This window comes from Salmo trutta, chromosome 3, assembly GCF_901001165.1.
Source record: "Salmo trutta chromosome 3, fSalTru1.1, whole genome shotgun sequence".
Lineage (NCBI taxonomy): Eukaryota > Metazoa > Chordata > Actinopteri > Salmoniformes > Salmonidae > Salmo > Salmo trutta.
This window is the reverse complement of record NC_042959.1, coordinates 22,514,475-22,527,589: the sequence shown is the minus strand read 5'-3', so window position 1 is coordinate 22,527,589 and position 13,115 is coordinate 22,514,475. Positions and strand designations below refer to the sequence as shown.

At 42.3% G+C, this 13,115-nt stretch overlaps 1 protein-coding gene across 1 annotated transcript; it reads left to right on the top strand.

Moving 5' to 3' along the window:
- The first annotated feature begins 401 nt into the window (after positions 1-401).
- On the top strand, positions 402-10,259 carry LOC115170554 (dihydropteridine reductase-like). Its single transcript, XM_029726807.1, has 7 exons — positions 402-585; positions 967-1,059; positions 1,208-1,304; positions 1,696-1,836; positions 6,270-6,378; positions 7,459-7,542; positions 8,876-10,259. Exons 1-7 carry the CDS (start codon positions 502-504, stop codon positions 8,976-8,978), a joined length of 711 nt encoding a protein of 236 aa, XP_029582667.1. The 5' UTR covers positions 402-501; the 3' UTR covers positions 8,979-10,259.
- Positions 10,260-13,115: the final 2,856 nt, after the last annotated feature.

The following is a 13,115-nucleotide window of genomic DNA, read 5'->3' as shown; positions in this document are numbered from 1 at the left end:
CTACACATTTGCCATAATATATCTGAGTGAGAGTGACTAACAAAATCAATGGGGGCCCTGGTTGGTAATTCGACCATGATTACTACAAGTTTAGATAGCTGGCTGCTAGACTAACTGTTAGCTACATGGGCTAATTGAGTGACTGTCAGTGACTGACATAACAAGAGCAAAACTGCTGATGCACAACCACATTGAGAAATTGTGCCTTGTTTATTCAACTATTCTAACTCTCAACAGTAAGTTGAGACCTTGACCGAGTTCAAAATGTGTAGGCTAACCTATGCACTGATAATGTTATAATAGCTTACGCATTTTTACATAGAACACTATTGAACCAAGGTCTGCCTCTGATGTGCTGAGTGTGTCTGTTTAAATATTGAGGGTGGGTGTATCTATCTCTCTCTCTCCCTCCCTTTCTCTATCTCTCGCTTTCTCTACGGTAGCTGTCGTGTAATGGTAGTGAAATAGTCATCATTGCTTGAAGCGCATAGTAAAGAAAGCATGGCTGCCAGTCGGGTACTCGTATACGGAGGAAGAGGTGCACTGGGTAGCAAAATTGTTCAGCACTTTAAATCTAAAGGATGGGTGAGTGCTATACGTGGTTTTTTTCTTCATATAGAATACAATTACGAAAGGATTTTGAGCCGTTGCTTGCCCCAGTGTCTTTTCTATTTCCAATAACCACTTGTTGAGTAGGCCTAGCCCTAGATGCTATGGTAAGAAGCAAGGAAAATGAAATTAAACCATTGAAATTGTCATCATCAATTGTCATCATCAAGACGTTTTAACGGTGCCAGCCCAGAGCTATCGGGAAACATATAATCAGTTGTTATAATTTACTGAGCCTACTTTTGGATTGCATGTGGAATAAAAGCCGACGTTGAAGGATAGTTCGATATCATCATCCTATTTTCCAAAGAATGCAAATGTTTCATGCTCTGTTGTTGTTTCTTTATTTTCCAATAGTGGGTAGCCAGCATCGACATCGTTGCCAGTGAGGAGGCAAACGCGAACGTGCTGGTGAAGTTGTCCGAGTCATTTACCGAGCAAGCAGGACAGGTAGGAGGAGCATGCTTTCACCTGCTCCCTCTGTGATGTTGACAGTTATGGCTTTTTGAATACTCCGGTGATTTGCAAAACGCTGGATAATTACCGTAAAACACCCAGATTCTAGCCCGTTGTAATAGACTCTTATCTCTTGCTGCAGGTGACAGCAGATGTGGCCCAGTTGCTAGGGGACCAGAAAGTGGATGCCATCTTGTGTGTGGCAGGTGGATGGGCTGGAGGAAATTGCAGGTCCAAAGGTTCAAGAGTGTTTCACTGAGATATTATCAGTTCATTTTGAACACATACTGTGATATGAATGCCAGGTGCCTTGTGGCTAAGTTGGTACCGTGTGGCACTTGCAACTCCAGTGTTGTGTGTTTGATTCCCACAGGGGACCAGTACAAACATAATATGAAAATGTATGCACTCACTACTGTAAGTCGCTCTGAATAAAATGCTAAAATGTCTGCTAAAATGTAAATATCTCCCTTTAAACATTTAAACCCCTTTCAAACCAATTTCCCCATAGGCTGAATTCTCATCTGGCATTCAATTCAGGGATGTTTGTTCGTTCCATTTAATTACATGGTTCATTCAATATTGCAATGTTGTTCCTCAAACATCTTCTCTTACGTATGTTGTTTTTAGACCTGTACAAAAACACAGACATGATGTGGAAGCAGAGTGTGTGGACCTCTACCATATCTAGCCATCTGGCTGCTGTGCACCTGAAGCAGGGTGGACTACTGACTCTGGCTGGGGCTAAAGCATCACTGGGTGGTACTAGTGGTAAGATGCCACTTACCTCTACTCTCCTGGTACTCTACTCTACTGGGGTTCTATTCTATTCGACTTGTATTCTATTTGATTCTACTGGCATTCTATATTTTTTGTTGTTGTTGCATTTTGGTCATAATTTAAGGTTAGGGTTAGGCATTAGGGTTAGCAGTGTGGTTAAGGTTAGGGTTAGGTATTAGGGTTAGCAGTGTGGTTAAGGTTAGGGTTAAGGTTAGGATTAAAATCAGATTGTATGACTATGTGGCTGTGGCTGTGGCTGTGCCAGCTAGTGACCACTCTGCAGAGCTCCCTCCAGTACATCTCAATAAATGGCAACCTGCTGTTCTTTTCTCCTGTAATGTTGTTCATACTGACCCTGTTTGACTGTGTCTCTGTTTTGACCACCGTCCAACTTAGCCAAAACAAATAGCAGCTTACGTCATCAAACTATTTGTAAAACAAGGAACCCATGAAATACAAAAAATACTGATATATAGTAGAAACGAAAATATGAGTAACATGTTGAATATGATATGTATTTTAATGAGGAGAGAAATTGTTACTACTATGGTTTTTCACACAATGCTCTCTGGTATTTTAAACCTGACCCTGTATGCATGTGATGGTACCTATAGGACCCAACACCCATGCCATTCCCTGTGTGGTGTGTAACCCATGTGATGGTCCTGAGAACAATATAAATCCTGACACTAGGGCACCTAAAATCCCTGATCAGCAGTCGGTATAAAGCCCCCACTCTCATTGGCTGTTAGGTTGGGGAGGAGAATGAGTCAGCAGAATTTGGGTCTCTCCACATGTTGGTTAGAGTGTGTTGTGCTGTTCTCCCATTGAATGTAGCTTACTGTAGAAACTAGTGCTACACTAGACACAGGCCAGGAAGTTGTAGGGATTTCCCTCACAGCTTGGTTTAGATTACTTTTTTGACAGTGGTATGTCTAATATTTTTTGGGGATGTTTCCTATAGTTTAACACTCACCGGTGTGGTTTTTTTTCTCCATAAAATTTGAATAATGTTTTGATATTGAAGAAAGTATGTCCATATTTATTTGAATGAAAAAAGGATCTACAGTATTTACCCTGTTTTACAAAGTCTATGCTATAACCCACAAGATTTACAGATTTTCATGATCTCTTAAATTCATGTCAGGTAATGCTCAGAGTTTCCTTGTGGCAGAAATGTGTGAGTCTTAGAAATACATCTTTAACATGACCATTAACAGGTACTGCAAGTGCGTCGATTGCCTTATTCAATCGATCAAATGTATTTATAAAGCCCTTTTTACATCAGCAGAAATCACAAACTGCTTATACAGAAACCCAGCATAAAACAGCAAAGAACAAGCAATGCAGATGTAGAAACACGGTGGCTATTAAAAACTACCTAGAAAGGCAGGAACCTAGGAAGAAACCTAGAGAGGAACCAGGCTCTGAGAGGTGGCCAGTCCTCTTCTGGCTATGCCCAGTGGAGATTAAGAGTACATGGCCATTAAGGACTGATCGTTCTTCAAGACATTCAAGTGTTCATAGACCAGCAGGGTCAAATAGTAATCACAGTGGTTATTGGTCAGCACCTCAGGAGTAAATGTCAGTTGGCTTTTCATAGCCTAGCATTCAGAGGTTGTTACAGCAGGTGTGGTAGAGAGAGAGAGAGAGGGTCGAAACAGCAGGTCTGGGTTCCATAGGCGCAAGCAGAACAGCAGAAACTGGATCAGTAGCACGACCAGGTGGACTAGGGACAGCGACAGCCAGGAGTCATCAGCCCAGGTAGTCCTGAGGCATGGTCCTAGGGCTCAGGTCTTCCGAGGGGGGAGAGAGAGAGCGCGAGAGAGAGATGGGAGAATTAGAGGGAGCATACTTAAGATTGAACAGGACACCAGATAAGACAGGAGAATTCCACCAGATAGGACAGACTGTTCCTAGCCCCCCGGCACAAGAGCTATTGCGGCATAGATACTGGAGGCTGAGACGGGGGGGTCGGGGACACTCTGGCCCTGTCTGACGATATCCCCGGACAGGGCCAACCAGGCACGATATAACCCCACCCACTTTGCTAAAGCACAGCCCCCACACTACCAGAGGGATATCAACTAACCACCAACTTAGTACCCTGAGACAAGGCCGAGTATAGCCCATGAAGTGCTCCCCCACCACACGAGTCCGAAGGGTCTCAAAACCGGACAGGAAGGTCACGTCAGTCAAGTCAAAAAAGCTGCTCTTGAAGTATTTTTGATATCTTAATACAAATTGTCTGTATTACTGACAAAAACAAGACATTGGAAGATAGTAGTAGTGCTTAAAGATTGGATGTGTTTAGGGGTTATTTGTGCTTATATTTTTAGCTTAATATTAGCTTTAATACTTAAGAGCTTACCGCTAATAGTGTGTCTGATCTAAAGACATTCTCAACCAGGTTTACTGAGTTCTCTATGGTGATATACTGCCTTTGGGCAGATTGGTGTCCAGTAGTGTCTTAAGGACAGCTGGTCTTGCCAATGGTGTCTTAGCAACAACTGGTCTTGCAATGCCAGATGCACACATTGTGGACTTAAAGATTTGGAGTTGATTTGGGGTTAAAGACTGAGGCTTGTTAACCATGTGCGCACCCTATGACCCTAACCCTTGACCTTAGAATTTAAAAGTCAGGTTGAACTGTCAAATAACATTGATTTAACTTTTGGGGGATGAAGCACGCTAGTCTGTTAATGCTCTTTGGGGAAATGGATTCTGAATGCATTTCAAATAAACCATCTTACGTTAGCAATTTGGAGTGCATCTACTGTACGTAAAAGAAATACAACTGAAACTCTCCCCCCTCAAAGACTATGTGTTCCATTGAGAAATAGGTTCCAGTTCTTCAGTTTAGTAGTACTGGGTCTTGAAGATAAAATGTAATTGAATGAAAAAGAGCTTACTCTCCACCTCTTTCTCTCATTGGGCCATTTAAAAAAAAAAGTGTTGGAAAATGCTGCTTATTGTTTCCAGATGCTACTGTATGAACACAAACATTGATGGGAAGTCAAAAGCATGTCTGTGAAACAAGCAGTCATCTCTGAAAAATGCCATGGGCAAAGTTTGGGATCCAAAAGCACCCAGAATATTTGTCCATAGTATATAAACAGGAAGTCATAAATGTGTAGAGAATGTATGTTGAGTTCAAAATATACTGTTTGTAATATCACATACAGTGACAGTCAAAAGTTTGGACACACCTACTCATTCCAGGGTATTTCTTTATTTTTACTGTTTTCTATATTGTAGAATAATAGTGAAGACATCAAAACGATGAAATAACACATATGAAATCATGTAGTGACCAAAATTGTTAAACAAATCAAAATATATTTTAGATTTGAGATTCTTCAAAGTAGCCACCCTTTGCCATGATAACAGCTTTGCACGCTCTTGGCATTGGTCCTCCTTTTCCTGTAGTCCACGATCATCTCCTTTGTCTTGATCACGTTGAGGGGTGGGGGGGGGGGGGGGTTGGTATCCTGGCACCACACGGCCAGGTCTCTGACCTCCTCCTATAGGCTGTCTCATCATAGTCGATGATCACTGTTGTGTTGTCGGCAAATTTAATGATGGTGTTGGAGTCGTGCCTGGCCATGCAGTCATGAGTGAACAGGGAGTACAGGAGGGGACTGAGCATGCACCCCTGAGGGGCCCCCGTGTTGAGGATCAGCATGGCAGATGTGTTGTTACCTACCCTTACCACCTGGGGGTGGCTCATCTGGAAGTCCAGGATCGAGTGGCAGAGGGAGGTGTTTAGTCCCAGGGTCCTTAGCTTAGTGATGAGCTTTGAGGGCACTATGGTGTTGAACGCTGAGCTCTAGTAATGAATAGCATTCTCACATAGGGCTTCCTTTCGTCCAGGTGGTAAAGGGCAGTGTGGAGTGCAATAGAGATTACATCATCTGTGTATCTGTTGGGGCGGTATGCAAATTGGAGTGGGTCTAGGGTTGCTGGGATAATGGTGTTGATGTGAGCCATGACCAGCCTTTCAAAGCACTTCATGGCTACAGACGTGAGTGTTACGGGTTGGTAGTCATTTAGGCAGGTTACCTTAGTGTTCTTGGGCACACGGACTATGCTTGAAACATGTTGGTATTACAGACTCAGTCAAGGACAGGTTCAGTGTTGCTTGCCTCAAAGCGAGCAATTAAGTAATTTAGCTCGTCTGGTAGGCTCGTGTCACTAGGCAGCTCGTGGCTGTGCTTCCCTTTGTAGTCTGTAATACTTTGCAAGCCCTTCCACATCCGACAAGCATTGGATTACTTTCTAACTCTAGTATTGTGTATATTTCCATGTCCCTCGTTATTATGGTAAGATTTATTGGTGTTTTTCTGTTTATCTGATTTTATCCAACCATCTCTTCTATTTCACTGTCCCTCTTTCCATCCCTCCGTCTTTCTCTCTCTCCTCAGGCATGGTGGGCTATGGCATGGCCAAGTCAGCAGTCCACCAACTCTGTCAGAGTCTAGCAGGAGAAGACAGTGGGATGCCCCTTGGAGCTGTGACTGTAGCCATACTACCGTGAGTAGCCTAGCAGTTAAGAGCATTGGGCCAGTAACCGACAGGTCTCTGAGGTCTCTGAGGTCCCTGAGCCAACTAGTTGAAAAATCTGGTGATGTGCCCTTGAGCAAGGCACTTGACCTTAATTGCTCCTGTAAATTGCTCTGCCTAAAGAGTGTCTGCTAAATGATTCAATTGTTAGGTATCTTGTTGTTTTTATTACACTTAGTCAATTACTTATTAGGAATAGGAGAAACCTGCCTAAGATACTGTTTGTTATTGTTACAGTTTATAACCTGCCAAAGATACCATTTGTTATTTTTACAGTTTATTACTTACTAATTATGAATAGGATTAGGAAAAACCTGCAGTCATTGGAAATAGTCGTTAGGAATTTAATTTATTTGCAACAGTGGAGGTCAAAGGTTACATTACGAATACATTACATGTATTCACCTCATGAGCAGCTATCTGTATACATAGTTTCATTGATTAACTAATGGATGTTAAGCACGTTTTTGCACTGTCAGCATGAGAAGCCTGTATCTGAGTTTTGTAGCCAATATTCTCAGTGCTCTGTTATGGTATATTCCAATTGCACAAGGTTGGACTGAGACCACCTGCCAGGCTACTATTAGCTGTCACATAGCTGTCACATACGGTTAGCATTACCCCCATGACTTGCAATTCTTCTGCACTACCAATACGAATAGGAGGGTTGCTTTATTCACTGCAACTGTGCACAAAAGACTGTAGACTGCATCTGTGCTCATTCAAAAGACTGTAGACTGCATCTGTGCACATTCAAACATACAACTAATACAACTGAAATGTAAAATCATATTTCAATATATGTAAGTATTTATGTATCAATTATCATGCTCATCTCAAAATATAACAGTGAAAGGCCTTCATCAGAGGTTGTTGGATGCTTGCTGGTGGTAAATATCATCTTTACACTTTAGCTTTACTGTTGTTTTTTTGTCTGTTGACAAGGGGTTTACATGGGCCTGTTACAATCAGTCCAGGACCAGAGCTTCAGGCCTCAAGTAGTCAGTTCCTACCACCGCCAGAACATTGTCATGTGACTTGATTACACAGGGTAACCTTGGATACTCCAATGAACAGGAAGTTCATGCCTGATGCAGACTTTGGTTCCTGGACACCACTGGAGTACATTGCAGAGTGAGTGTGATATGGTGGATGATGGGTTGTTTTCATTACCGTATGTTTTTACTGATCATTTAGTTCATCTTGAGATTTAAAATTATATGTATATTTATGCTGTAAGACCGTCATTAAATGTAATTATTCTAAAGGTTTAGAACATACAGATTTATCTCTTTGTTCAACGTATAACCATAATTATAGACAATCTTTTTTGTATACCAGTATTTCACCAGAAGATGGCAATGCTGTCACTTGGCCTGGAAAAATGACCTACTCAATTGTATTGCAGTATTACTTGTTAAAATCTTGCCAAAAGATATTTAGAGCCAAATGTCTGGTTTGAATAATGCTGTAATGTGATCAAAAGGTTAATTTGATGGACATATCAATCAACTAATTATAATCTTACATTTCTTCAATACTCTTGACTGGATATAGTCTTGGCATCTATTACTTCGATACTCTTTCCAGGATTTACCCAAATTTGGTGTAAATGCAATGTTAACTATGTACTGTAACTAACACACTAAACTAGTGTATGGAGCCACTAAACTAGTGTATGGAGCCACTAAACTAGTGTATGGAGCCACTAAACTAGTGTATGGAGCCACTAAACTAGTGTATGGAGCCACTAAACTAGTGTATGGAGCCACTAAACTAGTGTATGGAGCCACTAAACTAGTGTATGGAGCCACTAAACTAGTGTATGGAGCCCCTAACGTTTGTGTTCTTCTTTTCATGTCAGTTTAGACACAGAGCACATAGTCTCCAGTGTCTCCTCTGTAAACAGTAGAGATTAGATGGGATTTGATCCAGTTTTATAATCCCAGAAGGGTTGGACAACATTAACCCTGCAGACAACCAGTAGAAACAGATGAGGGTCTGGGAGTATAAGTAGAAGCAATGGGAGGGGAATTTAAATGAGCACTTTGATTCAGTTCATCTGCTTATCAAATGTCCATTTGGTGGACTGGTGTAGAATATTGACTTTGAATTGTGAATATCAACCTCATGATATAGTTGCTGTTGAAATAGATAATTGGTTAACAACATAAATCAAATCACACTAAGAGGCACAGAGGTATAAAATACATAAAAGCCATCAATATTGTGGTCTGTTTTTGTCTTCCTGAAATTTCTTCTAGACTTTGACATATAGAAAACAACTTAATCTCATCCAGTGCTTAATTAAAAAGTAGACTCTCTTCTATCATATACTGTAAGCCAACCATGTTTCACTTGTACTCACTTACAAGTAGTAACTGCTAGCACCCATAGTCTAGCCATTTCATAGTCACATTCTCTTACTTTTCATATTTTCTCATAGTCTTATTTTTCTGTCTTCTAGAACTTTCTTCAGTTGGGCCACCGGTGCGGATCGTCCAGCATCGGGCAGCCTGATGCAGCTCACCACTACTGGAGGCAAGACACAGGCCCTACCCACACAATAAGACACAGGCCCTACCCACACAATAAGACACAGGCCCTACCCACACAATAAGACACATTTCCTACCCACACAATAAGACACATTTCCTACCCACACAATAAGACACATTTCCTACCCACACAATAAGACACAGGCCCTACCCACACAATAAGACACAGGCCCTACCCACACAATAAGACACAGGCCCTACCCACACAATAAGACACAGGCCCTACCCACACAATAAGACACATTTCCTACCCACATAATAAGACACAGGCCCTACCCACACAATAAGACACAGGCCCTACCCACACAATAAGACACAGGCCCTACCCACACAATAAGACACAGGCCCTACCCACACAATAAGACACATTTCCTACCCACACAATAAGACACATTTCCTACCCACACAATAAGACACATTTCCTACCCACACAATAAGACACAGGCCCTACCCACACAATAAGACACAGGCCCTACCCACACAATAAGACACAGGCCCTACCCACACAATAAGACACAGGCCCTACCCACACAATAAGACACATTTCCTACCCACATAATAAGACACAGGCCCTACCCACACAATAAGACACAGGCCCTACCCACACAATAAGACACAGGCCCTACCCACACAATAAGACACAGGCCCTACCCACACAATAAGACACAGGCCCTACCCACACAATAAGACACAGGCCCTACCCACACAATAAGACACATTTCCTACCCACACAATAAGACACATTTCCTACCCACACAATAAGACACAGGCCCTACCCACACAATAAGACACAGGCCCTACCCACACAATAAGACACAGGCTCTACCCACATAATAAGACACAGGCCCTACCCACACAATAAGACACATTTCCTACCCACACAATAAGACATAGACCCTACCCACACTATAAGACACATTTCTACACACATAATACAACACAATACCTAGTCACACAATAAGACACAGGCCTTACCCACACAATAAGACACAGGCCCTACCCACACAATAAGACACATTTCCTACCCACACAATAAGACACGGGCCCTACCCACACAATAAGACACATTGCCTACCCACATAATAAGACACAGGTCCTACCCACACAATAAGACACAGTCCCTACCCACACAATAAGACACAGGCCCTACCCACACAATAAGACACAGGCACTACCCACACAATAAGACATAGGCCCTACACCCCTAATCAGACACAGGCACTACCCACACAATAAGACATAGGCCCTACACCCCTAATCAGACACAGGCCCCACCCACACAATAAGACACAGGCACTACCCACACAATAAGACATAGGCCCTACACCCCTAATCAGACACAGGCCCCACCCACACAATAAGACACAGGACCTAACCACACAATAAGACACAGGTCCTACCAACACAATAAGACACAGGCCCTACCCACAAAATAGAGGAAGGAGAAGTGGAGAGGGAGGGGGAAAGAGAGAGAGAAGGATGAAATTAGTCACAATGTGAAAGAAGACTGAAGGATGAGATACCTTTGGTAATGTAGCGTATGTGGACACCTGCTTATCATCTCATTCCAAAATCATGGGCATTAATATGGAGTCGGTCCACCCATTGCTGCTATAACAGCCTCCATTCTTCTGGGAAGGCTTTCCACTAGATGTTGGAACATTGCTGCTGGGACTTGCTTCCATTCAGCCACAAGAACATTAGTGAGGTCGGTACTGATGTTGGGTGATTAGGCCTGGCTCACAGTTGGCATTCCAATTCATCCCAAAGGTCTTCGATGGGGTTGAGGTCAGGGCTCTGTGCAGGCCAGTCAAGTTCTTCCACACCTTTGTACAAGGGGCTTTGTCATGCTGAAACAGGAAAGGGCCTTCCCCAAACTGTTGCCACAAAGTTGGAAGCACAGAATCGTCTAGAATGTCATTGTGTGCTGTAGCATTAAGATTTCCCTTCACTGGAACTAAGGGGCCTAGCCCAAACCATGAAAAACAGCCCCAGACCATTATTCATTCACCACCAAACCTTACAGTTGGCACAATGCATTCGTGTAGGTAACGTTCTCCTGGCATCCGCCAAACCCAGATGGTTAACCTTTGGGTGGTGGACCATTTTTGATACACACGGGAAACTGTTGAGTGTTGCAGTTCTTGACACAAACCGGTGTGCCTGGCACCTACTACCATAGCCCGTTCAAAAACACTTAAATATGTTTTATTGCCCATTCACCCTCTGAACGGTACACACACACAATCCATGTCTCAATTGTCTCAAGGCTTAGAAATCCTTCTTTAACCTGTCTCCTCCCCCTCATCTACACTGATTGAAGTGGATTGAAGTGGCATCAATAAGGGATCATATCATTCACCTAGATTCACCTGGTCAGTCTATGTCATGGAAAGAGCAGGTGTTCTTAATGTTTTGTACTCAGTGTATATCTCTCTATTATGTGTGGGAATACTTTGGAACAGATTTCCAAAATTACAATCACTTGGAGCTGATTTGCTGGTGTTTTTAGAGTATTTTATGTCCAACAATAATTAAAACAATATATATACAGTATATATATTTTTAAGAAAGCTTGGGGGGCCAAATTATATTTGGCATGCGGGCCGCCAGTTGGGGAACCCTACCTCTATACCCTACCTCTATATCCTACCTCTTTCCATGACATAGACTGACCAGGTGAATCTAGGTAAAAGCTATGATCCCTTATTGATGCCACTTGTTTAATCCACTTCAATCAGTGTAGATGAGGGAGAAGAGACAGGTTAAAGAAGGATTTTTAAGCCTTGAGACAATTGAGACATGGATTGTGTGTGTGTACCGTTCAGAGGGTGAATGGGCAATAAAACATATTTAAGTGTTTTTGAACGGGCTATGGTAGTAGGTGCCAGGCACACCGGTTTGTGTCAAGAACTGCAACACTCAACAGTTTCCTGTGTGTATCAAAAATGGTCCACCACCCAAAGGGCATCCAGCCAACTTGACACAACTGTGGGAAGCATTGGAGTCAACATGGGCCAGCACGCTTTCGACACCTTGTAGAGTCCACGCCCTGACGAATTTAGGTTATTTTGTACAGTCAGTGTATGTGACCTTATAGAAATGTAAGCAAAGTTTGAAATGATTATGGTTAAGTGAAATATTATATCTCCTTGGACTTCTTGTGGTCGATTTACCGTCGATAAATGGCTGAATATAGTTGATTATCTCTGGTATAGAGAGATGGAGAGGAGGGAGGGGAAGGTAAGAGATCCTTGAGGGGAATAAAAATATGCCCACAATACCATCTAGTGTTAGAATGAATCAGTTGCAGAGGAAACATGAACCTCAAGTAAATTTACTTATTTTGAACTCTTTTAGTTAGATCCAGTTTGAAATTGATGAAAATGAAGTAAGCCGCTGTCTTAATGTCAAACGTACAATGCATTTCAGTGGAGTTGCCATACTCTGTGTCTTGTGTCGAGTGTACTCAATATGCGTGTGAATGGTTGGTTGAAGATGTACTGTCTAAGTACTATTATCAGTATCTCATAACACTATTTTTTGTTTGTGCTGTTTGATGTGGTTTTACCTCTGTCTCAATTTGAATAAAAATCCACATTAATCACAATCTGATTTCATAATTTGTGAGAAACAATCAAAACACTACAGCATCACTCGGGCTCCTGAGTGGCGCAGCGGTCTAAGGCACTGAATCTCAGTGCTAGAAGCATCACTACAGACCCTGGTTCGATTCCAGGCTGTATCACAACCGGCCGTGATTGGGAGTCCCATATGGCAGCGCACAATTGGCCCAGCGTCGTCTGGGTTAGGGTTTGGCCCGGTGTAGGCCGTCATTGTAAATAAGAATTTGTTCTTAACTAACTAACTTGCCTAGTAATAAAAATCACTATCACCTTGAATTGAAAACTATTATAGAGAATAAACACATTTTGGGGATCAGATATTTGTAGCAGTTCCACCACCACTAAAATCCAGATCCCTGCCCACCTCCACCTCCCCCTCATCCACAATAATATTATATTTCATTGAACTTCACTGGTCATAATTAGATGTATTCGCCTACCATTAAAGACATACTATTTTGAATGGGGTTGGAGACCAGTTAAATTATTTACCTGCCTTGACTTGATCTAGCTCACGCATGGT

Bases quoted from the DNA above. Each gene is read 5' to 3' on its own strand.
- LOC115170554 (XM_029726807.1), top strand. From the start codon at position 502: ATGGCTGCCAGTCGGGTACTCGTATACGGAGGAAGAGGTGCACTGGGT. The intron at 1,837-6,269 runs GTAAGATGCCAC...CTCTCTCCTCAG, and splicing joins ATCACTGGGTGGTACTAGTG to GCATGGTGGGCTATGGCATG. The intron at 7,543-8,875 runs GTGAGTGTGATA...TCTGTCTTCTAG, and splicing joins CCACTGGAGTACATTGCAGA to AACTTTCTTCAGTTGGGCCA.